Source organism: Scyliorhinus canicula, chromosome 28 (genome assembly GCF_902713615.1).
Source record: "Scyliorhinus canicula chromosome 28, sScyCan1.1, whole genome shotgun sequence".
Taxonomy (NCBI): domain Eukaryota; kingdom Metazoa; phylum Chordata; class Chondrichthyes; order Carcharhiniformes; family Scyliorhinidae; genus Scyliorhinus; species Scyliorhinus canicula.
In genome coordinates this window covers 2,851,934-2,878,034 of record NC_052173.1, presented here as the reverse complement: position 1 = coordinate 2,878,034, position 26,101 = coordinate 2,851,934, and the positions used below count along the sequence as shown (strand labels likewise).

The 26,101-nt window shown below is 44.8% G+C and overlaps 1 protein-coding gene across 2 annotated transcripts in view; it reads right to left on the bottom strand.

Moving 5' to 3' along the window:
- The window catches only part of nemp1 (nuclear envelope integral membrane protein 1), a 65,981-nt gene that overhangs the window by 23,426 nt on the left and 16,454 nt on the right, over positions 1 to 26,101 (bottom strand). For both annotated transcript variants that reach the window (XM_038786637.1, XM_038786638.1), the window contains exons 3-6: positions 15,695 to 15,917; positions 13,606 to 13,678; positions 8,885 to 8,978; positions 7,864 to 7,978 (exon numbers count right to left, since the gene is read on the bottom strand). In XM_038786637.1, coding sequence (XP_038642565.1) covers positions 7,864 to 7,978; positions 8,885 to 8,978; positions 13,606 to 13,678; positions 15,695 to 15,917 — 505 coding nt within the window. The remainder of the gene's footprint in view (positions 1 to 7,863; positions 7,979 to 8,884; positions 8,979 to 13,605; positions 13,679 to 15,694; positions 15,918 to 26,101) is intronic.

Genomic DNA, 26,101 nt, shown 5'->3' with positions numbered 1-26,101 from the left:
AGTGCCTCACAAAAGGTTAATAGGCAGGATAAGGGCTCATTGAGTTGAGGTAATATATTTGAATTGGTAGAGGTTTGGTTAATTGATAGAAAGCAGAGAGTGGGCATAAATGGGGCTTTTAAAAAAAAAAAGTGGACAGGCAGCGAATAGTGGGAATGCTGCAAGGATCAGTGCTGGGGTCTCCACAATCTATCTTAATGCCTTAAAAGTGATGATGTGGAGATGCCGGCGTTGGACTGGGGTGAGCACAGTAAGAAGTCTTACAACACCAGGTTAAAGTCCAACAGGTTTGTTTCAAACACTAGCTTTCGGAGCACTGCTCCTTCCTCAGGTAAATGGAAGGAGCAGTGCTCACCTGAGGAAGGAGCAGTGCTCCTAAAGCTAGTGTTTGAAACAAACATGTTGGACTTTAACCTTAAAAGAGAGAGAGTAATGTATCTGCGTTTGCTATTGATACCAAGCAAGGTGAAAAGGTGAGCTATGGCAAGGGCACAGAGAGGCTGTAACGAGATAGCGAGAGGTTAAGTGAGTGGGCAACAACATGGCAGATGGAAGTGTAAAGTTTGGTTGGAAGAAAAAAAGGCAAATTTTTTTTTTGTTTGTTTTTTAGAGAAGATGCAAAGCCTGTAAGTGTTGATGTTCAAAGAGATTTGGGTGTGCTGCTATAAGGAATGCAGGAAGTCAGCATGCAGCTGCAGCGAGCAATGTTCAAAGGACATTGGGAGACTCGACTCTGGCATGTCAAGCAATAGGAAGTCTGCCGAAGAGCTGGGAGCAGATTGGAACAATTAAGGCCACGATTCTGCTGAAAGCGTGGCGTAAAATAAACACACGTCAAAGTATATTTCAGTTGTGTTAGCTAGTTAATGGTTAAGTATGGTTTCTCTAGTTTGTTGTATTAGTTTCCTGTTAGGTAATAAAAGCAAATTACTGCTGATGCTGGAATCTGAAAAGAAAGAGAAAATGCTGGAAAATCTCAGCAAGTCTGGCAGCATCTGTAGGGAGAGAAAAGAGCCAATGTTTCGAGTCCGATTACTCTTTGTCAAAGCTAACAGACAGAAAAAGTGGGAAATATTTATACTGTGGAGTGGGAATGAAAGATGAGTCATAGCCACAGAAACCCAGGGAAACCGGGTGCTAATGGCCACAGATACTAAGGGGAAAGAGTGTTAATGGCAGTCCCCAGAGAGAACAAAAGATGTGAAAGGTCAAACAGCGGAGAAACTAACATCACAGGATGAACTGTTGGTGTGGGGGGAGGGAAAGGGGGAAGCAAAGAGGAGAAAGGTGCAGGGAAGGTGGATAAGATTGGGGGGGGGGGGGGGGGGGGGGTGGGGGGGTGGCGGAAATTAAATGTATATTAAGAAAGAAAGAAATGGTAAAAGCCAGTTAAAATGAAATGAAAACAAATGGGCCGAGGTGGGGCTGATCATCTGAATTTTTTGAATTCGATGTTCAGACCAGAAGGCTGCAACGTGCCTGACCGGAAGATGAGAGGAACAACACCCCATCTTCCGGTCAGGCACGCTGCAGCCTTCTGGCCTGAACATCGAATTCAACAACTTCAGATGATCAGCCCCACCTCGACCCATTTGTTTTCATTTCATTTTAACTGTCTTTTACCATTTCTTTCTTTCTTAATATATATTTAATTCCCCCCTCAATCTTATCCACCTTTCCTTCACCTTTCTCCTCTTTGCTTCCCCCTTTCCCTCCCCCCACACCAACAGTTCATCCTGTGATGTTAGTTTCTCCGCAGTTTGACCTTTCACATCTTTCGTTCTCTCTGGGAACTGCCATTAACACTCTTTCCCCTTAGTATCTGTGGCCATTAGCACCCGGTTTCCCTGGGTTTCTGTGGCTATGACTCATCTTTCATTCTCACTCCACAGTATAAATATTTCCCACTTTCTCTGTCTGTTAGCTTTGACAAAGGGTCATCTGGACTCGAAACGTTCGCTCTTTTCTCTCCCTACAGATGCTGCCAGACTTGCTGAGATTTTCCAGCATTTTCTCTTTCGTTCCTGTTAGGTAATGTTTAGTCTATGTTGATTTTAGTTTGTTGTTGCAACAAAAGTCTTAAATTGTGAAATCTTGTCCTTCAGTCATTTAAAAAAAAAATTTAGAGTACCCAATTAATTTTTTCCAATTAAGGGGCAATTCAGCGTGACCAATCCTGCACATCTTTGGGTTGTGGGGGAGAAACCCACGCAAACATGGGGAGAATGTGCAAACTCCACACGGACAGTGACCCAAAGCCGGGATCCAACCAGGGACCTCGGCGCCGTGAGGCAGCAGTGCTAACCACTGGGCCACCGTGCTGCCCCTCCTTCAGTCATTTCTGTTGGTCACTGGGGAATTAATCTCTTTCTCCAAAGCGATCGGTTTCTTTGGGGATCATAACAACTGCGAGGGATACAACATACAGTGCAGAAGGAGGCCATTCGGCCTATCGAATCTGCACCGACCCACTTAAGCTATCACTTCCACCCAATCCCCATAACCCAATAACCCCTCGTAACCTTTTTTGGTCACTAAGGGCAATTTATCATGGCCAATCCACCTAACCTGCACATCGTTGGACTGTGGGAGGAAACCCACGCACAGACTGTGACCCAGCAGGGAATCGAACCTGGGGCCCTGGCGCTGTGAAACCACAGTGCTAGCCACTTGTGCTACCGTGCCACCCACAAAAGAGAATGATAAATAAGAGGATCATCCAGGCCTCTCGACCAGATTCTAGCTGCTGGTGACAAAAGCACTGGTAGATATCAGAGTTGGTCGCATGGAGCAGAATTAGGCAACTCGGCCCATCGAGTCTGCGCCACCATTCGATCATGGCTGATATGTTTCTTAGATCATAGAATTTACAGTGCAGAAGGAGGCCATTCGGCCCATCGAGTCTGCACCGGCTCTTGGAAAGAGCACCCTACACAAGGTCAACACCTCCACCCTATCCCAATAACCCCACCCAACACTAAGGGCAATTTTGGACACTAAGGGCAATTTATCATGGCCAATCCACCTAACCTGCACATCTTTGGACTGTGGGAGGAAACCGGAGCACCCGGAGGAAACCCACGCACACACGGGGATGATGTGCAGACTCCGCACAGACAGTGACCCAAGCCGGAATCGAACCCGGGACCCTAGAGCTGTGAAGCCATTGTGCTATCCACAATGCTACCGTGCTGCCCACATCCCCATTCTCCTGCCTTCTCCTCATTTGGGAGACACACTTAGGAACGTGACTGAGGAGATACTAGAAATGTTTTCAATTTTTGAAATCTGCACTGTCTTGCTGCTCTTTACACCCCTGTCCTCCCACGTGATATACACCAGTCTCCTACCCAAAACAATACGCACACTAACAGCTCAGGACAATGTTCATCCATGAATGTCTGCAGCACTCTGAATTTGTAAAGTTTCCAGGAGCAAGAGGATAAGGTTGAATACATTTGAGTGGAAATCAGGAATAGTAAGGCGAAAAAGTCACTGATAGGAGTAGTCTATAGGCCACCAAATAGTAACGTTATGGTGGGGCAGGCAATAAACAAAGAAATAACTGATGCATGTAGAAATGGTACAGCAGTTATCATGGGGGATTTTAATCTACATGTCGATTGGTTTAACCAGGTCGGTCAAGGCAACCTTGAGGAGGAGTTTATAGAATGTATCCACGATAGTTTCCTAGAACAGTATGTAATCGAACCTACAAGGGAACAAGCGGTCCTAGATCCTGTCCTGTGTAACGAGACAGGATTGATTCATGATCTCATAGTTAGGGATCCTCTCGGAAGGAGCGATCACAATATGGTGGAATTTAAAATACAGATGGAGGGTGAGAAAGTAAAATCAAATAAGACTTTATGGTGGAACAGTTGAGGAACAGTGGAGAACCTTCCAAGCGATTTTTCACAGTGCTCAGCAAAGGTTTATACCAACAAAAAGGAAGGACGGTAGAAAGAGGGAAAATCGACCGTTGATATCTAAGGGAATAAGGGAGAGTATCAAATTGAAGGAAAAAGCATATAAAGTGGCAAAGATTGGTGGGAGACTAGAGGACTGGGAAATCTTTAGGGGGCAACAGAAAGCTACTAAAAAAGCTATAAAGAAGAGTAAGATAGAGTATGAGAGTAAACTTGAAATGAAATGAAAAACGCTTATTGTCACGAGTAGGCTTCACTGAAGTTACTGTGAAAAGCCCCTAGTTGCCACATTCCGGCGCCTGTCCGGGGAGGCTGGTACGGGGATCGAACCGTGCTGCTGGTCTGCTTTAAAAGCCAGCGATTTAGCCGAGTGAGCTAAACCAGCTCAGAATATAAAAACAGACAGTGAATGTTTTTACAAATATATAAAACAAAAAAAGAGTGGCTATGGTAAATATTGGTCCTTTAGAGGATGAGAAGGGAGTTTTAATAATGGGAGATGAGGAAATGGCTGAGGAACTTAACAGGTTTTTTGGGTCGGTCTTCACAGTGGAAGACACAAATAACATGCCAGCGACTGATAGAAATGAGGCTATGACAGGTGAGGACCTTGAGAGGATTGTTATCACTAAGGAGGGAGTGATGGGCAAGCTAATGGGGCTAAAGGTAGACAAGTCTCCTGGCCCTGATGGAATGCATCCCAGAGTGCTAAAAGAGATGGCTAGGGAAATTGCAGATGCACTAGTGATAATTTACCGAAATTCACTAGACTCTGGGGTGGTCCCGGCGGATTGGAAATGAGCAAACGTGACGCCACTGTTTAAAAAAGGAGGTAGGCAGAAAGCAGGAAATTATAGGCCAGTGAACGTGACTTCGGTAGTAGGGAAGATGCTGGAATCTATCATCAAGGAAGAAATAACGAGGCATCTGGATGGCCTACTCCTGCTCCTAGTTCTTATGTTCTTATAAATTGTCCCATTGGGCAGACGCAGCATGGGTTCATAACAGGCAGGTCGTGCCTAACTAATTTAGTGGAATTTTTTGAGGACATTACCAGTGCAGTAGAAAACGGGGAGCCAATGGATGTGGTATATCTGGATTTCCAGAAAGCCTTTGACAAGGTGCCACACAAAAGGTTGCTGCATAAGATAAAGATGCATGGCATTAAGGGGCATAGCCTCAAAATAAGGGGAAGTAGATTTAGAACTGAGTTTAGGAGGAACTTCTTCACCCAAAGGGTTGTGAATCTATGGAATTCCTTGCCCAGTGAAGCAGTTGAGGCTCCTTCATTACATGTTTTTAAGGTAAAGATAGATAGTTTTTTGAAGAATAAAGGGATTAAGGGTTATGGTGTTCGGGCCGGAAAGTGGAGCTGAGTCCACAAAAGATCAGCCATGATCTCATTGAATGGCGGAGCAGGCTCGAGGGGCCAGATGGCCTACTCCTGCTCCTAGTTCTTATGTTCTTATGTTCTTATTAAGGGTAAGTAGTAGCATGGATAGAGGATTGGTTAATGAATTGAAAGCAAAGAGTGGGGATTAATGGGTGTTTCGCTGGTTGGCAATCAGTAGCTAGTGGTGTCCCTCAGGGATCCGTGTTGGGCCCACAATTGTTCACAATTTACATAGATGATTTGGAGTTGGGGACCAAGGGCAATGTGTCCAATTTTGCAGATGACACTAAGATGAGTGGTAAAGCGAAAAGTGCAGAGGATACTGGAAGTCTGCAGAGGGATTTGGATAGGTTAAGTGAATGAGCTAGGGTCTGGCAGATGGAATACAATGTTGACAAATGTGAGGTTATCCATTTTGGTAGGAATAACAGCAAACGGGATTATTATTTAAACGATAAAATATTAAAGCATGCCGCTGTGCAGAGAGACCTGGGTGTGCTAGTGCATGAGTCACAGAAAGTTGGTTTACAGGTGTGACAGGTGATTAAGAAGGCAAATGGAATTTTGTCCTTCATTGCTAGAGGGATGGAGTTTAAGACTAGGGAGGTTATGTTGCAATTGTATAAGGTGTTAGTGCGGCCACACCTGGAGTATTGTGTTCAGTTTTGGTCTCCTTACTTGAGAAAGGACCTACTGGCACTGGAGGGTGTGCAGAGGAGATTCACTAGGTTAATCCCAGAGCTGAAGGGGTTGGATTATGAGGAGAGGTTGAGTAGACTGGGATTTACTCGTTGGAATTTAGAAGGATGAGGGGGGATCTTATTGAAACATTTAAACTTATGAAGGGAATTGATAGGATAGATGCGAACAGGTTGTTTCCACTGGCGGGTGAAAGCAGAACTAGGGGACATAGCCTCAAAATAAGGGGAAGTAGATTTAGAACTGAGTTTAGGAGGAACTTCTTCACCCAAAGGGTTGTGAATCTATGGAATTCCTTGCCCAGTGAAGCAGTTGAGGCTCCTTCATTACATGTTTTTAAGGTAAAGATAGATAGTTTTTTGAAGAATAAAGGGATTAAGGGTTATGGTGTTCGGGCCGGAAAGTGGAGCTGAGTCCACAAAAGATCAGCCATGATCTCATTGAATGGCGGAGCAGGCTCGAGGGGCCAGATGGCCTACTCCTGCTCCTAGTTCTTATGTTCTTATTAAGACTGAGAAAGTTAGGTCAGGTTTGGTGAAATAAAATCCAGTTTCTTAAAATAATTTCAACCTGGGGGATTAAAATCTATGAATACTAGATCACCTGTAGCATTGCTCACAGTAATGGGATGATGACAGGAGTGTTGTACCATGCAACGCAACTCAATCTATTTTATTACATCTAAACACAAATATACACGGTTAAGCGGTGCTGTTAGATAACCAGACCGAGATAGGGGACTCCCGGAATCTGGCATATCATAATTGAAGGTTCTTTGATTTTTCTGCCTCCGTAGATCGTTCAGGCAGTGTTCGACTCCCTCCCTCCCCACCACCCTCCTTTCCCCTCTCTCCCCACCACCCCCGTTCCTTTCCCTTCTGTTGATACAGAGGCTAGGGTATCTAGTTTCTCCAGTGCAAAGTTTAGAGCTCGTACCATTTGTTTTTTGCAGAAACGTGTTGTGAACTGTTTTAATAATCAGAGTATCCACCCCCCCCCCCCCCCCCCCCCCCCCCCCGTACGTTGGTACTGATGGGAGGGTACCCTGTTTCTCCAACACAAAATGAGTGTTTGTACCGTTTGGCCTTGTATATATTTTTTTACTGTTTTAATAAAAAGATATGGCCAATCAAAAAAAAACAAGTAAATTAAGCATGTGATTATCCTCCACAACTGAAAATTAAAGAATAATTGGTGAAGTTTCACATCTTAATTGCAATGTACGGAATAAAATTAAACCACCACACATGCACACAATTTGGCCAATCGTTCCTACTCTGCTGCGCACAATACCATGGCTGCTTTATTGACAATAATGGCACCATGTGGCATTTACACGCACCATCTCAAGGAGCCCACACAGTTGAGTCGGAAGCAGCTTGTACATCCTCCCAAGAGCTCAATGAGCCATCACTTCTTGGTTCTTTCCCCCCCACAAAGGACGTTTTTAAACTTGCTGGAGCTTTAGAGTTTCTGAGCTGGCCCTTGGGAGAGCTAGAAGCAGAGTTTATGAGTCAATTAAACCCAGACCAGGCCACTAGAAATATAGCTCAACACCCGAGGAGGGCCATTTACTGTTTCCTTCATGCCACACAATCGTTTTTGGAAAAGGGAAAACACTTGGGAGATAAAAGTTGAAGATGGTTGCGGACACTCTATTATTAACCACAACACGTGTACAACTACCTTCATTCCATTAATTCAATAGTTTAAAGTCACCAGTTGCAAAGTTCTATCGACAGAGAACAAGTAAAAACCACCACATGCTGGTATGAACCAGCTGGACGTCATTTTCCAAACAAATCCTGCATGTAGCATATTACAAACAGTAAATAATCTCACCTAAAACGTACGGCCAATACTCTCTTACAAGAAACTGCAAATTCCTCAGTGTCACTTGGATCAGATAGAGAGACACAGACCAACCGCCTGCCACCAGCAAATAGAGCGAACTTTTCTATATTTAAAAAGGGAGAAAAAAGTTTATTTTTGGTGTTAACTGAAGAGGAGGGACATCCATTCCAGATCATGGAACATAGAATCATAGAATTTACAGTGCAGAAGGAGGACATTCGGCCCATCAAGCCGGCACCGGCCCTTGGAATGAACACCCTACTTAAGCCCACACCTCCACCGTATTCCCGTAACCCCACCTAATCTGTTTGGACACTAAGGGTAATTTATCATTGGCCAATCCACCTAACCTGCACATCTTTGGACTGTGGGAGGAAACCGGAGCACCCGGAGGAAACCCACGCAGACACGGGGAGGACGTGCAGTCTCCGCACAGACAGTGACCCAAGCCGGGAATCGAACCTGGGAACCTGGAGCTAGGAAGCAACAGTGCTAACCACTGTGCTACCGTGAACAGTCATAGCACCATTCAGATACAGAAATAAAACTCCCACTTTCTGTCCTGTGTCTGAACAGTGTGAATTTTGCTCTTTTCCAAAGTCATCTTCACAACAACTTAAGTGGTGTTCAAATCCATCCCTTTCAGATAAACCTGTTTCTCTGCTGAAACCACCTAGTTCGGACAGTCTCCACCCAGCTTCCAGGAGGCAGATGTTCACAGCACAGAATATGCATTCCGCATATTGCAATCTCACTTTAAACATCAAGGTTGCATTTAAGAGGACAAAATCCGTACTGGCGCAGAAGTGGTTCCTCTTTGGAGATTGGACAGGTTATAGGATATTCCACCTCACGTGACATCTGGAAACACGATGCTGGCAGTAGTTACAAAGTGGGAAAAAATTCAGCTCGAGACATGCATCATTTAATATTACAGTACAAGGTCCTGCAGGGCAGATCAACAGAAATGAGTCCGTTTTTCAGACTAGGAAAAGATGCTGAAAAGTACCTTGGGTAGTAAACGAGCCAGGACAAAGATGAGAATGATGAGTGAAGCCAGAACTCCAAGACTCATTCCTGACGTATAGACAAAAAGCTGACTCCTGAAAAAGAGAATAGATCAAATACGTTTCATTTGATCTGCATTTAAACAAGCAGCAGCACATGAGAACACCAACTCCCCTGGCACCAAGCTGGCATCTTCTACAGAACAGAAATGCTCAGCAAAGAGCGACAAATTATGACAGACATCTCGCTCAACTCTTTTTTTGCAGTAACCAAAATTCAAAGCAATGTTATTTTTCTTTCCTGGGGCGTCAATCCTTTCCCTTTTTTCTCTGCACCAATCGGTAACATACCAATTCAGAGCCTGACCAGCTGACTAATAACCAGGCCTCTCCTACTGAAGTTCCTGAACCACTCTCTAAATGGCAAGGAAGGGCAAGTTGGGCTGATTCAATAGATTCTCTTTGCTCCCCAATTCAGGGGCTGGTTTAGCACAGTGGGCAGAAGAAGGCCCTACCAGCCTCCCCGAACAGGCGCCGGAATGTGGTGACTAGGGGCTTTTCACAGTAACTTCATTGAAGCCTACTTGTGACAACAAGCAATTATTATTATATTATTATGTGGGGATACAACTTACTTATTTGCCAACAGCCTGACTGAGATTGAGAACTTACTGGGATAGACATGTCATGACCAAGAGAACTGGTTCGAATCCATTCAAGTCAGAGCACGAAAGGGCTGCTGGGAGAGCGAGGGTGGCACAGGAGGCTTCAGTTACCGCTTCACATTCAGTCTTTCAATGAGGTGGCAAGATTTGAAACTCAAGACAACGTAAATTAAATTTGGAAAGGTCAGGGACGAGAGGAAATCTGGAAGAGACATGGGATCAAGACAGCAGAGGAAGCAGATAGCTTCTGTCTTTGAGATAAAGAAATCAATACACTCCTCACATTTGGTGCTGGTGGTAAAATGGGCAAAGTGAAAGGATGATGTGGAGATGCCGGCGTTGGACTGGGGTGAGCACAGTAAGAAGTCTTACAACACCAGGTTAAAGTCCAACAGGTTTGATTCAAACACGAGCTTTCAGAGCGCAGCTCCTTCCTCAGGTGAATGAGGAAGGAGCTGTGCTCCAAAAGCTAGTGTTTGAATCAAACCTGTTGGACTTTAACCTGGTGTTGTAAGACTTCTTAAAGTGAAAGGAAGCAGAGAATAGGGAGGTGGAAGGCAACTGTCATCTACTACACCCTCCAGGGTACAAGAGAAAGACACGGTACATTTTAGATGATTATGCCAGATTTACTGGTGAACAAACAAAATATTAACAGCAAGAGGCTATTCAGCCGTACAAGCCTGTTACGCCATTCAATTAGACCACAGCTGAGCTCTATCTTAACTCCATTTAACTGCCTTGATTCCAAGACCAGTCTTTATGGGACTTCTTGCTCTATATTCTGTTGATTGACAGTGGCACACTTCCCTTACTGCACTTGTGCTTTCTTCTGAGATTTGACTGTTCTCTGGAGCAAACTTTCCAGACATTCCTCCCCCTCCCTTATATGTCAGAGTGTCTCTACCTCGACTACAGCCAATGGGATCACTGGAAGATCAGCATTAATTAGTCAACAGCTTAGTTTTGATATTGAAGTAATTACCGATTAATTACTTTTAATATGTATGAAGATACATTTGGATAGTTACACTGATCTGGTATAATAATTTAGAAAGTGTATAATAAATGAAGTACTTAGCTGAGTTTGCGGTTCTGCTGTTCCTCCCTCTGCTTCCTATCAACGTCCTTTTTTTACTTTTCCCCCACCTGTTTTGGCGGTGCTGCTTCTTGCATTGCTTTTGAATGCGCTCTACAGTATATTACGATGCAGCTGCTTCTTCGCTGTTGCCTACACGTGCAGTTTTTAAATGGGCTGTAAATCTCAATGTATTTTGCTGCATCGCTGCTGTTATTGTTGCAGGAGCTGTTTTTAAATGCGCTGCATATCGCAATGTATTTTGCTGCTCCAATGCTGTTAGTTACCTGCGCTGTTTTTAAATGCTCTGTATATCACAATGCATTTTGCTGCTCCAATGCTGTTAGTTACCTGCGCTGTTTTTAAATGCTCTGTATATCAATGCGTTTTGCTGCACCGCTGCTGTTACTGGCCGCTGTGCGGTTTTTAAATGCGCTGTATATCAATGTATTTTGCTGCTCCAATGCGGTTACTGTTACCTGCGCAGTTTTTAAATGCGCTGTATATCACAATGCATTTTGCTGCTCCAATGCTGTTACTGTTACCGGCACTGTTTTGAAATGCGCTGCATATCGCAATGTATTTTGCTGCTCCAATGCGGTTAGTTACCTACGTAGTTTTTTAATGCACTGTATATCACAATGCATTTTGCTGCTCCAATGCTGTTACTGGCCATTGTGCGGTTTTTAAATGCACTGTACATCGCAAATGCATTTAGCTGCACCGCTGCTGTTACTGGCCGCTGTGCGATTTTTAAACGCGCTGTACATCACAATGTATTTTGCTGCTCCAATGCTGTTACTGTTACCTGCGCTGTTTTTAAATGCGCTGTATAATCGCAAAATGCATTTAGTTGCACTGCTGCTGTTACTGGCTGCTGTGCAGTTTTTAAATGCGCTGTACATCACAAAGTATTTTGCTGCTCCAATGCTGTTATGTTACCTGCGCTGTATATCACAATGTACTTAGGGGCAGCACGGTGGCACAGTGGTTAGCACTGCTGCCTCACGGCGCTGAGGTCCCAGGTTCGATCCCGGCCCCGGGTCACTGTCCGTGTGGAGTTTGCACATTCTCCCCGTGCCTGCGTGGGTTTCGCCCCCACAACCCAAAGATGTGCAGGTTAGGTGGATTGGCCAGGCTAAATTGCCCCTTAATTGGAAAAAATGAACTGGGTACTCTAAATTTATATTAAAAAAAAGAAAAAATATCAGAATATATTTTGCGGATCCAATGCTGTTAGTGGCCCCTGTGCTGTTTTTTAAATGCGCTTAATGTTTTTAAAGGCGACTACAACAGAGTGCCAAACACGGGTGCGTTCTCTACTGGTCATAGATCACAGGGCAGCTGGCGGAAATGTTTAAAAGATACCCTGAAAGCAAACTTGAAAATTGGTTTCGACCTCAATAGCTAGAAAGTGTGCATTGGACCGGCCACAATGCCTAGCCCTGCTTTACAAAGGTGTAGCTGGTTTTGAAGCAAGACAGATGACCAAGGCTGAAGTCGCAAGAGCATGAAGAAACCTCAAGAAGGTGCATAACCTTCATTGCCCACAGACTGACTAATGATCGACAGCCGATGTGGATCTTCCCACCCCACCCCCTAATGCTCCCGTAGCCTTTTACTTTCACTTTACCAGACACCGACTTCACCCCTATTCTCTTCCAGCCTCTCTCTACTCTAGGCCTCCATGGCAAGTGTCTTCCTCAAGTCAAGGGACCACCGTTAGTTAGTTTTATCCCGGTTTACTTTGCTGCACCGCCACTGCTATCTGGCTCTTTTGCATAGCTTTTCGATATGCCGCCTGTTCTAATGTGCTTTGTCGCACAGCCTCAGCCGGCTGATTCTTACATTCCTTTTCAGTGCTCTGCCCCGGTTTTGACTTTGCTGCTGCTGCCATTATCTGGTTCTCACTTGGCGTTTCATTGCACTGCCTGTTCCGATTGGTTTTGCCGTACTGCCGCTGCAGCCTGGCTCTTGCATTGCTCTTAAACGTGCTCCCTATTTTGATGCCTTTTGCTGCAGTGCAGCTGGCATCGGATTCTTGCGCTGCTTTGAAATGTTCCACACCAGGCAAATTGCACACAAATTGTGCTTCATCCTGTGGCTTTTAGATTTAAGAACACTCTGGGAATTATGTCAGACAAACAGCAGGGCTAGGAGAGTGAGAGCACCAGGGCATCAAAGGCAGAAGCAAAGTAGTTATTGAGTTGGCTGAATGCACTGGCTGGGTTGTGGTAGGTGGAGGACCAGATAAACTGGGGGCGAGATATTCGGCAGCAGGAGGTGGCCTGCTGTTGGCCGGCGTCGCTGCCAATGGGGCATCCCATTGAATCCACCCCACGCCACAGAGAAACCCACTGCGGAGGTGCACTGTCGGCAGGATCGGAAAGTCCTGCCGGCGTAAACAGCCAGAAGGTCTCGCCCCAGGAATTTGAAGAGTTAGAAAGAGAGATGGGGGAGAACATTCCCCAGGGACAGAGTGCAACTGTAGATGGACGTGCAGCAGGCAGGAGAACATGGCTGTTAAGGGAAATGAGGAACTGGTCACGGTAGCTTTGGTAAAGATAGAAACCTCAGAGATGGCAAGGCCCCTCTCTGTCTTGAGGTGATAACGTTTGAGCAGGTGGCCATGTGTGGGAGTTATGTTGGGAGGAAAAGACAAAATGTTTATGGATAACAGTGTGAGATATTTTCAGAAGCCTTACCTCCCAATACCTTCTCAAAAAAAAGACAGGCATTGGATCTGAATCTGCAAATACGTTTCTATCGTTTATAAAGTGAGGTATTCAAGCCTTTTTAGGTATTTCTTAAATATCAATACTTATGAGAAAAGTGGGCAACTACTTTTTTAAAAAACCCACAGGGCCTTACCCAAAACATTAACTGTCTATTCTCTCCAAAGTTGCTGCTCTATGTTTCTAACATTTTTCACTTTATTTGGTGATGCAATATTATCTTGCCCCTTCCTTCACCATCTTACCTGCTTAAGGTTTCTGCATAGAAAAATAGCAGCAGGCCGATAGAGAAGATAAGGATCAGCTGTGGATCAAAACCTGCAAAGGATAGGGTGCGTTGAGAAGGATGTACAATTCTATCCAGCAGCACACTGAAAAGACTTAAACAAATTTAGAGACATAATGAAATTAACTCAGAGAGGAAATCCCAGCTTCCTTCTGAACTTCTGTCTCAGTTAATAATTACAGTCCTGCTGCAATATTGAGGATGCAAAAGTCAAACTTGGCTTATACTGAACTAGTCAACAGCTTTTTTTTTTTTTTTTGTTGTTTTTTTTATAAATTTAGATTACCCAATTATTTTTTCTATTAAGGGGCAATTTAGAGTGGCCAATCCACCTACTCTGCACATTTTTGGGTTGTGGGGGCGAAACCCACGCAGACACGGGGAGAATGTGCAAACTCCACACGGACAGTGACCCAGAGCCGGGATCGAACCTGGGACCTCAGCGCCGTGAGGCGGTTGTGCTAACCACGAGGCCACCGTGCTGCCCCGTCAACAGCTTTTTAAAGAAAATTTTTTATGGGGCCATCAAGCTCTGATGCAACAGCCTCCACAGTCAAAGAGTCAGTGGACGTGCATATGTGAAGAACAACCACTTGGGCAAGATCATGGAGGGAGCTGGAATCTGTGAGGTTTTACTTCAGTACAATTCTGCAGCACAGGAATTAAATATCAGATATCCTCTGGCCTTTGCGTCCCTGGTAGCCCGGCACAGGATTCTTTTGCAGTGGAAGGATGCGAAGCCCCCCGAGCATGGAATCCTGGATCAACGATATGGCTGGGTTTATCAAACTGGAGAGGGTCAAGTTTGCCCTAAGGGGGTCGGTGCAAGGGTTCTTCCGGCGGTGGCAGCCATTTCTGGACGTCCTGGCAGAGCATTAGGGAGCGGTCAACTTCAGCAGCAACCCGGAGGGGGGGGTCCTTGTTCGCTACAGGGGATGTGTATTTTTGTTAATTTATTGCTTTTGTATTGGGGGGGTTACTGTTTTTCTCTTTTCTTCTGTTTTGTTGGTTAAAATTTGTTGAAAATTTGAATAAAAATTATTATAAAAAAAGAAATTTCAGAAATCCTGCACCACAGACTGACTGAATTCCAGAAAAGGCATTTCCTCAGGAAAAAGGGGAGCACTTTATATTTTTTAAAATGACATGCGTACACAATTTGCTGGTGGCGTTCTGTATCTTTGCATGGGGCGGCCCGGTGGCTAGCACTGCTGCCCCACAGCTCCAGGGCCCCTGGTTCAATTCCGGCCTCGGGTGACTGTCTGTGTCGGGTTTGCACTGCGTGGGTTTGCTCCGGTTTCCTCTCACAGTCCAAAGATGTGCAGGTTATGAAATGAAAAGAAATTAAAATCGCTTACTGTCACAAGTAGGCTTCAATGAAGTTACTGTGAAAAGCCCCTAGTCGCCACATTCCGGCACCTGTTCGGGGAGGCTGGTACGGGAATTGAACCCGTGCTGCTGGCCTGCCTTGGTCTGCTTTCAAAGCCAGCTATTTAGCCCTGTGCTAAACCAGCCCCTAGGTTATGTGGATTGGCCATGTTAAATTGCCCCTTAGTGTCTGAAACGTGAGGTGGGGTTACTGGGTTACGGAGATAGTGTGGAGGCGTCGGCTTCAGTAGGGTGCTCTTTGCAAGAGCCGGTGTAGACTCCAATGGCCTCCTTCTGCACTGTAAATTCTATGATCATTTGACTTGTAAAAATAATCTGGAATGGTTTAGCCTGCATCAAGAGGGCTCCAACAAGGAGATATTTTCCTGTCATTCAGAAGATCAGTGATATGGTGATGTACTCTCCAGTAAGCATTTCACCAAAATCAAGGACAATGCTTTGATCCAGGCGATGTAAACCCAGAAACACAGGTTCAATTCGTAGGAAACTGTCTGCATACTATTGGCAAGACATTTACATGAGAAAATAGAATTGAACAAAATCCATGACAGTGACAAATCAGCATACATCACAGCAGACAACACAGCAAGAATGTGAACTTTTGCCATTGCAAAACACAACACACTCAAATTAAGATATCAAATTGATTCAAAACTCACGTCTCGTCAGCAGAACGTCGTAGAAAGCCTGTGCTCTGCTTGGCTCCACTTGAAAGCAGGTTTTGTTGCTGAATAGGTCAACGTTAATATAAGTTTCATTCACTTTCTCCTTTAACATGGATGCTGCTGACTCCACAACCCAACTCCACAACCCTGGAGCCTCCAGCTCCCTTTCATCATCCACTTGCTTTACCTTAAATTTCTCAGAGCTGTTCACTCGGATCTGAGGAAATAAATAAAGGAACAGCCACAACAGTACAGCAAACATTTCCAAAAGGACTAGAGTTGACTGGCACTCATGTTTACCAATGAGGACAACACAGTTTCCCAAGTGAGTACACAAAACATGCTTGAAAACCTGGGTTTTGAGGTTTATTGCACTCCATTGCGCAGAGTTTTGAAATGTTTGAATCACTTCACTCGTTATCACCCTTTAGGAATTTCCACTTTATCGATTTAACTTTTGAACAAAAGTCACAATGCCCTTTCAAACTAGGAAAGCTTCATTGAAAATGACACAAAAATAAAACTGGTTGAACATTTAAAAAAAATAAATTTAGAGTATCCAATTCCTTTTTCCCCCCAATCATGGGGCAATTTAGCATGGCCAATCCACCTAAGCTGCACATCTTTGGGTTGTGGGGGTGAGACCCACACAGACACGGGGAGAATGTGCAAACTCTACGCGTACAGTGACCCAGAGCCGGGATCGAACCTGGGACCTCGGCGCTGTAAGGCTGGAGTGCTAACCACTGCACCACCATGCTGCCCAAACTGGTTAAACATTAAATGTGTGTTCGAAAATAATTTATCTTTCAGGAACCTTACATTAGAAACTTGCGTGATGTGCATCAGCAATAAATGTGCAGCAGCCAAGTTCTCCTTGTGGCAAAACCATCTCCCAACCTCTCAGTACTTCCCTCAGCCTATTCTCAGCACATACTCAATCGCACACCACTTCCCCCTACCCCACCCTGGTATAACCAAGGCTGCTCGACACTTCCTCCCCACTGGTACAGTACAATACTCAACTTGCTCTGATTCAATTCACACCCCCTCCACACCCACGTTAACCGACAGTGTCAGAATTCGAAAGCTGATTCACAGAGCTCAAATTAATTGGTTGGCATTCTTTGCAATAACAGAAGGTGAATTTTCAAAAATATGTATTCTTTCATGGGATGAGGATGTCACTGGCTGGGCCAGTATTCAGTGCCCTTTCCTAATTGCTCTCAACCGAGTGGAGGACAGTTAAGAGTAATCCACATTGCTATGGGCTTGGAGTCACATGTAGGCCAGACCAGGTAAGGAAAGCGGATTTCTTTCCCTAAAGGACATTAGTGAACCACATGGGTTTTTACAATAATATACAATGGTTTAATGGTCATTATAAAACTGTTAATTCCAGGTTTCTATTCAATTGAAATTTCACCATCTGCCATGGTGGGATTTGAACCCGGTCCCCAGTGTACATAGAACACAGAAAAATATAGCACAGAACAGGCCCTTCGGCCCACGATGTTGTGCCAAACTTTTGTCCCAGATTAAGAACAAATCAATCTACACCCCATCATTCTACCGTAATCCATGTACCTATCCAATAGTCGCTTGAAGGTCCCTAACGTTTCCGACTCAACTACTTCCACAGGCAGTGCATTCCATGCCCCCACTACGCTGGTTTAGCTCACAAGGCTAAATCGCTGGCTTATAAAGCAGACCAAGCAGGCCAGCAGCACGGTTCGATTCCCGTACCAGCCTCCCCGGACAGGCGCCGGAATGTGGCGACTAGGGGCTTTTCACAGTAACTTCATTGAAGCCTACTCGTGACAATAAGCGATTTTCATTTCTCTGGGTAAAGAACCTACCTCTGACATCCCCTCTATATCTTCCACCATTCACCTTAAATTTATGTCCCCTTGTAATGGTTTGTTCCACCCAGGGAAAAAGTCTCTGACTGTCTACTCTATCTATTCCCCTGATCATCTTATAAACCTCTATCAAGTCACCCCTCATCCTTCTCCGTTCTAATGAGAAAAGGCCGAGCACCCTCAACCTTTCCTCGTAAGACCTACTCTCCATTCCAGGCAACATCCTGGTAAATCTCCTTTGCACCTTTTCCAAAGCTTCTACATCCTTCCTAAAATGAGGCGACCAGAACTGCACACAGTACTCCAAATGTGGCCTTACCAAGGTTTTGTACAGCTGCATCATCACCTCACGGCTCTTAAATTCAATCCCTCTGCTAATGAACGCTAGCACACCATAGACCTTCTTCACAGCTCTATCCACTTGAGTGGCAACTTTCAAAGATCTATGAACATAGACCCCAAGATCTCTCTGCTCCTCCACATTGCCAAGAACCCTACCATTAACCCTGTATTCCGCATTCAGATTTGTCCTTCCAAAATGGACAACCTCACACTTTTCAGGGTTAAACTCCATCTGCCACTTCTCAGCCCAGCTCTGCATCCTATCTATGTCTCTTTGCAGCCAACAATAGCCCTCCTCACTATCCACTACTCCACCAATCTCTGTATCGCCTGCAAATTTACTGACCCACCCTTCAACTCTCTCATCCAAGTCATTAATGAAAATCACAAACAGCAGAGGACCCAGAACTGATCCCTGCGGTACACCACTGGTAACTGGGCTCCAGGCTGAATATTTGCCATCCACCACCACTCTCTGTCTTCTATCGGTTAGCCAGTTTGTTATCCAACTGGCCAAATTTCCCACTATCTCATACCTCCTTACTTTCTGCATAAGCCTACCACCATGGGGAACTCTGCATCTCTGGATTACTAATCCAGTGACAATACCACTACGCCACTGCCTCCCCAAATTCAGTCTGACACAGGTTAGGTGGGGTTACTGGGATAGGGCGGAGGTGTGGGCTTAAGTGGGGTGCTCTTCCAAGGGCCAGTGTAGACTCGACGGACCGAACGGCCTCCTTCTACTCTGTATATTCTATTAAAAGGAGTATCCACTTCTTGTAATTCAACTGGTCTGTGGAACCGCACAATAGCATCAGTCACATTCTTTCCACAAACAATCCCCAATCTCCCACGACAGTCTGCATTCCTGCTCCCGAGAGTCTAAATCTGCTCCAGCTACTCAGATTCCCCAGACACAGATCTTGCTCAACCTCAATCACCCGTTCCACTCATCTTCCTTGAACCTTCCTCTCATTCTAGCTTCCGTCGAGACATAATTCTTCCACATCCAATCCCACACCAGGCCAGCCTCAGCCCTGGACCTGACAAAGATTAGGCTTTTGTTTTTATGGCTATTATAGCAGCCCTGGCGAGAATGGGGATGAATAGGTCACTCCCCTATCAATTACTGCTGTAAACAACTGGGATTGATTTTTGCACAAATCATTTGTATCATTGTTAACTACCCTCTGCTCCACATCTGCAGGAGAAACAATCTTCTGGACTCAGGGGACTGCTGTAATTGTGATCATACAGTCATATATACAGTCCTATAACTTTACAGCACAGAAAGAGGCCCTTTGGCCCAGTGTCTGCACCAGCCATCAATTACCTATCCATTTTTCCAGCACTTGTAGCCGTGTATGCTATGGTGTTTCAAGTGCTCATCCAAACTATTTTTTAATGTTGTGAGGGTTCCCGCCTCTACCAGCCTTTCAAGCAGTTGGGTTCCAGATTCCCACCACACTCTGGGTGAAGACGTTTTTCCTCAAATCTCCTCTAAATTTCCTGCCCCTGACCTCAAATCTATATTCAAGGCATCTTATCTTGGGGGGAAAATTTCAGTGAATAAAAAAAACATCGGCCCAGGGAAACTACAAAACCCCCCAAACCTCTTGAACAAGCAGTGGCAGACGGTGTGGGGGAAAAATAAATCACGCAATTTTTGGTGGAGTTGCGGATGAGGTGGAGGGCTGTTGTCGGCTGCAAAGAGACATTGATAGGATGCAGAGCTGGGCCGAAAAATGGCAGATGGAGTTTAACCCTGATAAGTGCGAGGTGATTCATTTTGGTAGGAAAAATTTGAATGTGGATTACAGGGTCAACGGCAGGGTTCTGAGGAATGAGGAGGAACAGAGAGATCTCGGAGTTCATGTCCACAGATCTCTGAAGGTTGCCACTCAAGTGGATAGAGCTGTGAAGAAGGCCTATAGTGTGTTAGCGTTTATTAACAGGGGGCTTGAATTTAAGAGCTGTGGGGTTATGCTACAACTGTACATGACCCTGGTGAGACCAGGAGTATTGTGTGCAGTTCTGGTCACCTTATTATGAACATAGAACATTACAGCGCAGTACAGGCCCTTCGGCCCACGATGTTGCGCCGTCCTGTGAAACCCCTCTAAAGTCCCTCTACACTATTCCCTTATCATCCATATGCCTATCCAATGACCATTTGAATGCGTTTAGTGTTGGCGAGTCCACTACTGTTGCAGGCAGGGCATTCCACGCCCTTACTACTCTCTGAGTAAAGAACCTACCTCTGACATCTGTCCTGTATCTATCTCCCCTCAATTTAAAGCTATGTCCCCTCGTGCTGGACATCACCATCCGAGGAAAAAGGCTCTCACTGTCCACCCTATCTAATCCTCTGATCATCTTGTATGCCTCAATTAAGTCACCTCTTAACCTTCTTCTCTCTAACGAAAACAGCCTTAAGTCCTTCAGCCTTTCCTCATATGATCTTCCCTGCATACCAGGCAACATTCTTGTAAATCTCCTCTGTACCCTATCCAATGCTTCCACATCCTTCCTATAATGTGGCGCCCAGAACTGCACACAATACTCCAAATGCGGCCGCACCAGAGTTTTGTACAACTGCAACATGACCTCATGGCTCCGAAATTCAATTCCTCTACCAATAAAAGCTAACACACCGTACGCCTTTTTAACAACCCTCTCAACCTGGGTGGCAACTTTCAGGGATCTATGGACATAGACACCGAGATCTCTCTGCTGGTCCACACTACCAAGAATCTTACCATTAGCCCAGTACTCTGTCTTTCTGTTATTCCTTCCAAAATGAATCACCTCACACTTTTCTGCATTAAACTCCATTTGCCACCTGTCAGCCCAGCTCTGCAGCTTATCTATGTCCCTCTGTAACTTGCAACATCCTTCTGCACTGTCCACAACTCCACCGACTTTAGTGTCATCCGCAAATTTACTCACCCATCCTTCTACGCCCTCCTCCAGGTCATTTATAAAAGTGACAAACAGCAACGGCCCCAAAACAGATCCTTGTGGCACACCACTAGTAACTGGACACCAGTCAGAGCATTTCCCATCAACCACCACTCTTTGTCTTCTATCAACTAGCCAATTTCTGATCCAAACTGCTAAATCACCCTGAATCCCATGCCTCTGTATTTTCTGCAATAGCCTACCGTGGGGAACCTTATCAAACACTTTACTGAAATCCATATACACATCAACTGCTTTACCCTCATCCACCTGTTTGGTCACCTTCTCGAAGAACTCAATGAGGTTTGTGAGGCACGACCTACCCTTCACAAAACCATGTTGTCTAGCTCTAATCAAATTATTCATTTCCAGATGATTATACATCCTATCTCTTATAAACCTTTCCAAGACTTTTCCCACAACAGAAGTAAGGCTCACTGGCCTATAGTTACAGGGGTTATCTCTATTCCCCTTCTTGTACAAGTGGACAACATTTGCTATCCTCCAGTCCTCTGGCACTATTCCTGTAGACAAAGATGACTTAAAGATCAAAGCCAAAGGCTCAGCAATCTCCTCCCTAGCTTCCCAGAGAATCCTAGGATAAATCCCATCCGGCCCAGGGGACTTATCTATTTTCACACTTTCCAGAATCGCTAACACCTCCTCCTTATGAACCTCAAGCCCTTCTGGTCTAGTAGCCTGTATCTCAGTATTCTCCTCGACAACTTTGTCTTTTTCCTGTGTGAATACTGACGAAAAATACTCATTTAGCACCTCTCCTATCTCCTCGGACTCTACGCACAACTTCCCACTACTGTCCTTGACTGGCCCTACTCTTACCTTAGTCATTCTTTTATTCCTGACATACCTATAGAAAGCTTTAGGGTTATCCTTGATCCTACCTGCCAAAGACTTCTCATGTCCTCGCTTGGCTCTTCTTAGCTCTCTCTTTAGAGCCTTCCTAGCTAACTTGTAACTCTCAAGCGACCCAACTGAACCATCACGTCTCATCTTCACATAAGCCTCCTTCTTCCTCTTGACAAGTGATTCAACTGCTTTAGTGACCCATGGTTCCCTCACTCGACCACTTCCTCCCTGCCTAACAGGTACACACTTATCAACTTATGAAGAAGGGTTGAGGGAATGGCCTCCTTCTGCTCTATGTAATGTATGTTCTATGTAATGTGACTCTTAACAAGCTCGAAAAGCAGCCCACGGTGGAGTCTCAGAGGTACAACAATGTTTCTTTAACTGCCACTAATATGAAAGCTTTCTCAGGCTGCCCGAGACTTGAAGAAGGTATTAGAATTGTAAAGCAAGCAAAGTTCCCATCATAATTGGACACGGGAAATGTCTGGACTATATGCAGGAATTTAGGCAGACAGCCTATATATGAAGCAAAAATCAGCTTTGGATATTTGCACCAGGAAAGTGAGCTTTTTCTTCTCTGGCCAAGGAAGATAAAAATAACAAACCTTTACTCAATGAACAACAAACTCTATGTGGGAGAATGAAGATCATTCGAAAGTGATTTGGGGAGGGTTTAAACTAAAACGGCAGGGAGATGGGAACCTGTGCAAGGAGTCAGAGGAGAGGGAATCGAGGACAAAAAAAAGGACAGTAGAATAAGGGGAATAAGAAAAGTGATGGGCAGAGAAATCAAGGGCCAGAATCAAACAGACCCTCAGTGAGAAATAGTGGGAATGGGACATGTTAAAAAGTCAAGTCTTAAGGCTTCCTTAACGCTCGAAAAATTCACAATGAAGTAGATGAATTAATCACTCAAATAGATGTAAACGGGTATGATATAATCAGGATTATGGAGACGTGGCTGCAGGGTGGCCAGGGACGGGAACTGAACATCCAGGGATATTCAGTATTTAGGAAGGACAGACAAAAAGGAAAAGGTGGTAGAGGTGCATTGCTGGTTAAAGAGGAAATTAACACAGTAGTGAGGAAAGTTATTGGGCTGGATTCTCCATCTGCGGGATTCTCCGTTTCGCCGGCTACACATTCATGCCCGCAGATTTCCCAACGGCGTGGGGTGCCCACAATGGGAAACCTCATCAGCCAGCTGCCGGGACGGAGAATCCCACTGCCGGTGGGGGCGCATCGCACCAGAAACCAGGTGCGGCGGGGCAAAGATTCCTGCCCAATAGCTATGTCAATATGGAAATCTGGGTAGAGCTGAAAAACACTAAGGGGTAAAAAGCATTAGTGGGGGTTGAATATAGACCCTCCAATCTGTAGTGGTGATGTTGGGGATGGCATTAAACAGGAAATTAGAGACGTATGCGATAAAGGAACACCTGTAATTATGGGTGACTTTAATCTGCATATAGATTGGGCAAATCAAATTAGCCACAATACCGTAGAGGAGGAAGTTCCTGGAGTGTAAACGGGATGGTTTTCTGGACCAATACATTGAGGACCCCACAAGAGAACAGGCCATCCTAGATTGGGTACTGTGTAATGAGAAAGGAATAACTGGCAATCTAGTTGTGCGAGGGCCCTTAGGGATGAGCGACCATAATATGACGGGAAAGTAACTTAGTTGATTCTGAGACTAGGGTCCTGAATCTTAATAAAGGAAACTACGATGCTATGATGGATTGGGAAACGTTACTTAAAGGGATGACAGTGGATAGGCAATGGCAAACATTCAAAGAGTTCAGGGGTGAACTGCAACAATTGTTCATTCCTGTCAGGAGCAAAAGTAAAACAGGAAAGGTGACCAAACCATGGCTTAGAAGGGCCATTAGAGATAGTATTAGATCAAAGGAAAAAGCATACAAATTGGCCAGAAAAACCACAGGCCTGAAAATTGGAAGCAGTTTAGAATTCAGCAAAGGAGGACCAAGGGATTGATTAAGAAAGGGAAAATAGAGCATGGGAGTAAGCTTGCAGAGAACATAAAAACTGACTGTAAAGGTTTCTATAGGTACGTGAAGAGAAAACGATTGGTGACGACAAATGTTGGTCCCTTACAGTCAGAAACAGGGGAATATATAATGGGGAACAAAGAAATGGCTGAGCAACTAAACATATACTTTAGTTCTGTCTTCACAAAGGAGGTCACAAATCAGATACCCGAAATATTGGGAAACACGGTGAGAGAGAAGGACTGAAAGATAGTATTACTAGAGAAATGGTGTTGGGGAAATTGATGGGATTGAAGGCCGATAAATCCCCAGAACCTGATAATCTGCATCCCAGAGAAGTGGCCCTAGAAATACTGGATGAATTGGTGGTCATCTCCCAAGATTCTATAGAATCTGGAACAGTTCCTACAGATTGGAGGATAGCTAATGTAACTCCACTATTTAAAAAGGGAGGTAGAGAGAAAACAGGGAATTATAGACCAGTAAGCCGGTAGTGGGGAAAATGCTCGAGTTCATTAACAAAGATTTTATACTGGAGCACTTAGAAAACAATGGCAGGATCAGACAGAGTCAGCATGGATTTATGAAGGGGAAATCATGCTGGACAAATCTACTAGAATTCTTCGAGGATGTAACGAGTAGAGTTGACGAGGGGGAGCCAGTGGATGTGGTATATTTGGACTTTCAGAAGGCTTTTGACAAAAGTCCCACATAAGAGAGTATTGTGTAAAATTAAAGCGCATGGGATTAGGGGTAGCGTATAGAGAGGGATAGAAAACTGGTTGGCAGACAGGAAACAAAGTGTAGGAATTAACTGTTTTTTTTCAATGGCAGGCAGTGACGACTGGGGTACCACAGGGATTGGTGGTGGGACCCCAGCTATTCACAATGTATATAAATGCTTTAGATGAGGGAACAATATTTAAAGGTGACACAAAACTATGTGGGAGGGTGAGCTGTGAGGAGGATGCAGAGATGCTGGAGTGCAATTTGGACAGGTTGAATGGGCAAATGCAGCATAATGTGGCTAAATGCGAGGTTATTCACTTTGGTAGCAAAAACAGGAAGGCAGATTATTATCTGAATGGCTATAGATCGAGTGAAGGGGTTGTGCAACCAGAACTGGATGCCCTTGTGCACCAGTCGCTGAAGGTACAGCAGGCGGTAAAGAAGGCAAATGGCATGCTGGCCTTTATTGCGAGAGGATTCGAGTACAGGAGCAGGGATGTCTTGCTGCAATTATACAGGGCCTTGATGAGGCCACACCTGGAGTATTGTGTGCAGTTTTGGTCTCCTTATTTGAGGAAGAATGTTCTTGCTCTCGACAGAGTGCAGCAAAGGTTTACCAGATTGATTCCAGGGATGGCGAGACTGATGTATGAGGAGAGACTGACAAGGTTGGGATTGTTCTTGCTGGAGTTGAGAAGAATGAGGGGGGGGATCTCATAGAAACCTATAAAATTCTAACAGAACTAGACAGGGTAGATGCAGGAAGGATGTTCCCGATGGTGGGTGTGTCCACAATCAGGGCTCACAGTCTGACGATACGGGGTAAACCATTTAGGGCAGAGATGAGGAGAAATTTCTTCAGCCCAGAGCGATGAGCATGTGGAATTCGTTACCACAGAAAGTATTTGAGGCCAAAACATTGGGCTGGATTCTCCAGGCCACCAGTCACGTGTTTCTCGACTGCGTGCCATTCGCTGGTGGTGGGATTCTATCTTCCTGCCATTTCTCAATGGGATTTCCCATTGTGACTGCCCCACGTTGGCGAGAAACCTGCAGGCGGGGGTGTGCTGCCAGCGGGAAAAGTGCATCCTGACGACCGGAGAATTCCAGCCATTGGATGTTTTCAAGGAGTTAGATATAGCTCTTGGGGCAAAAGGGATCAGAGGTTATAGAGATGGGGTAAACCAGGATTCCAATCCTTGTTCTGGGTAACAACTGAAGTAGTGGTTGCTTGAACGGCAATGATCATTTAATCGGTAAACTCCAGCCACTGTGCAAACATTAGGAATCATTTTGTTGCTGGCAGCATCAACTAGGAGACTGGTTGTAGCAAGCACACATGGAAGGAAGGTGGCAGTTAGAAAAGTGTAATGGAGAGGTGTGACAGGAATGCTAAACATATGCAAAATATTTAAAATATTACATAAATAAAAGATGACGAGATTAGATCAATGGATTGCAATGGAGGAGTAAGCATAAAGAATTTTCCATTTGGCTCCACATGTGGATATGACACGGTTGCTTCCTCCCCAAACTAAAAATCCAATCCATATAAATGTGTGAGCAAGATGACCGGAAATTTCCCATCATTAATGAGCAAGAGATTCATATGTTTCCACACA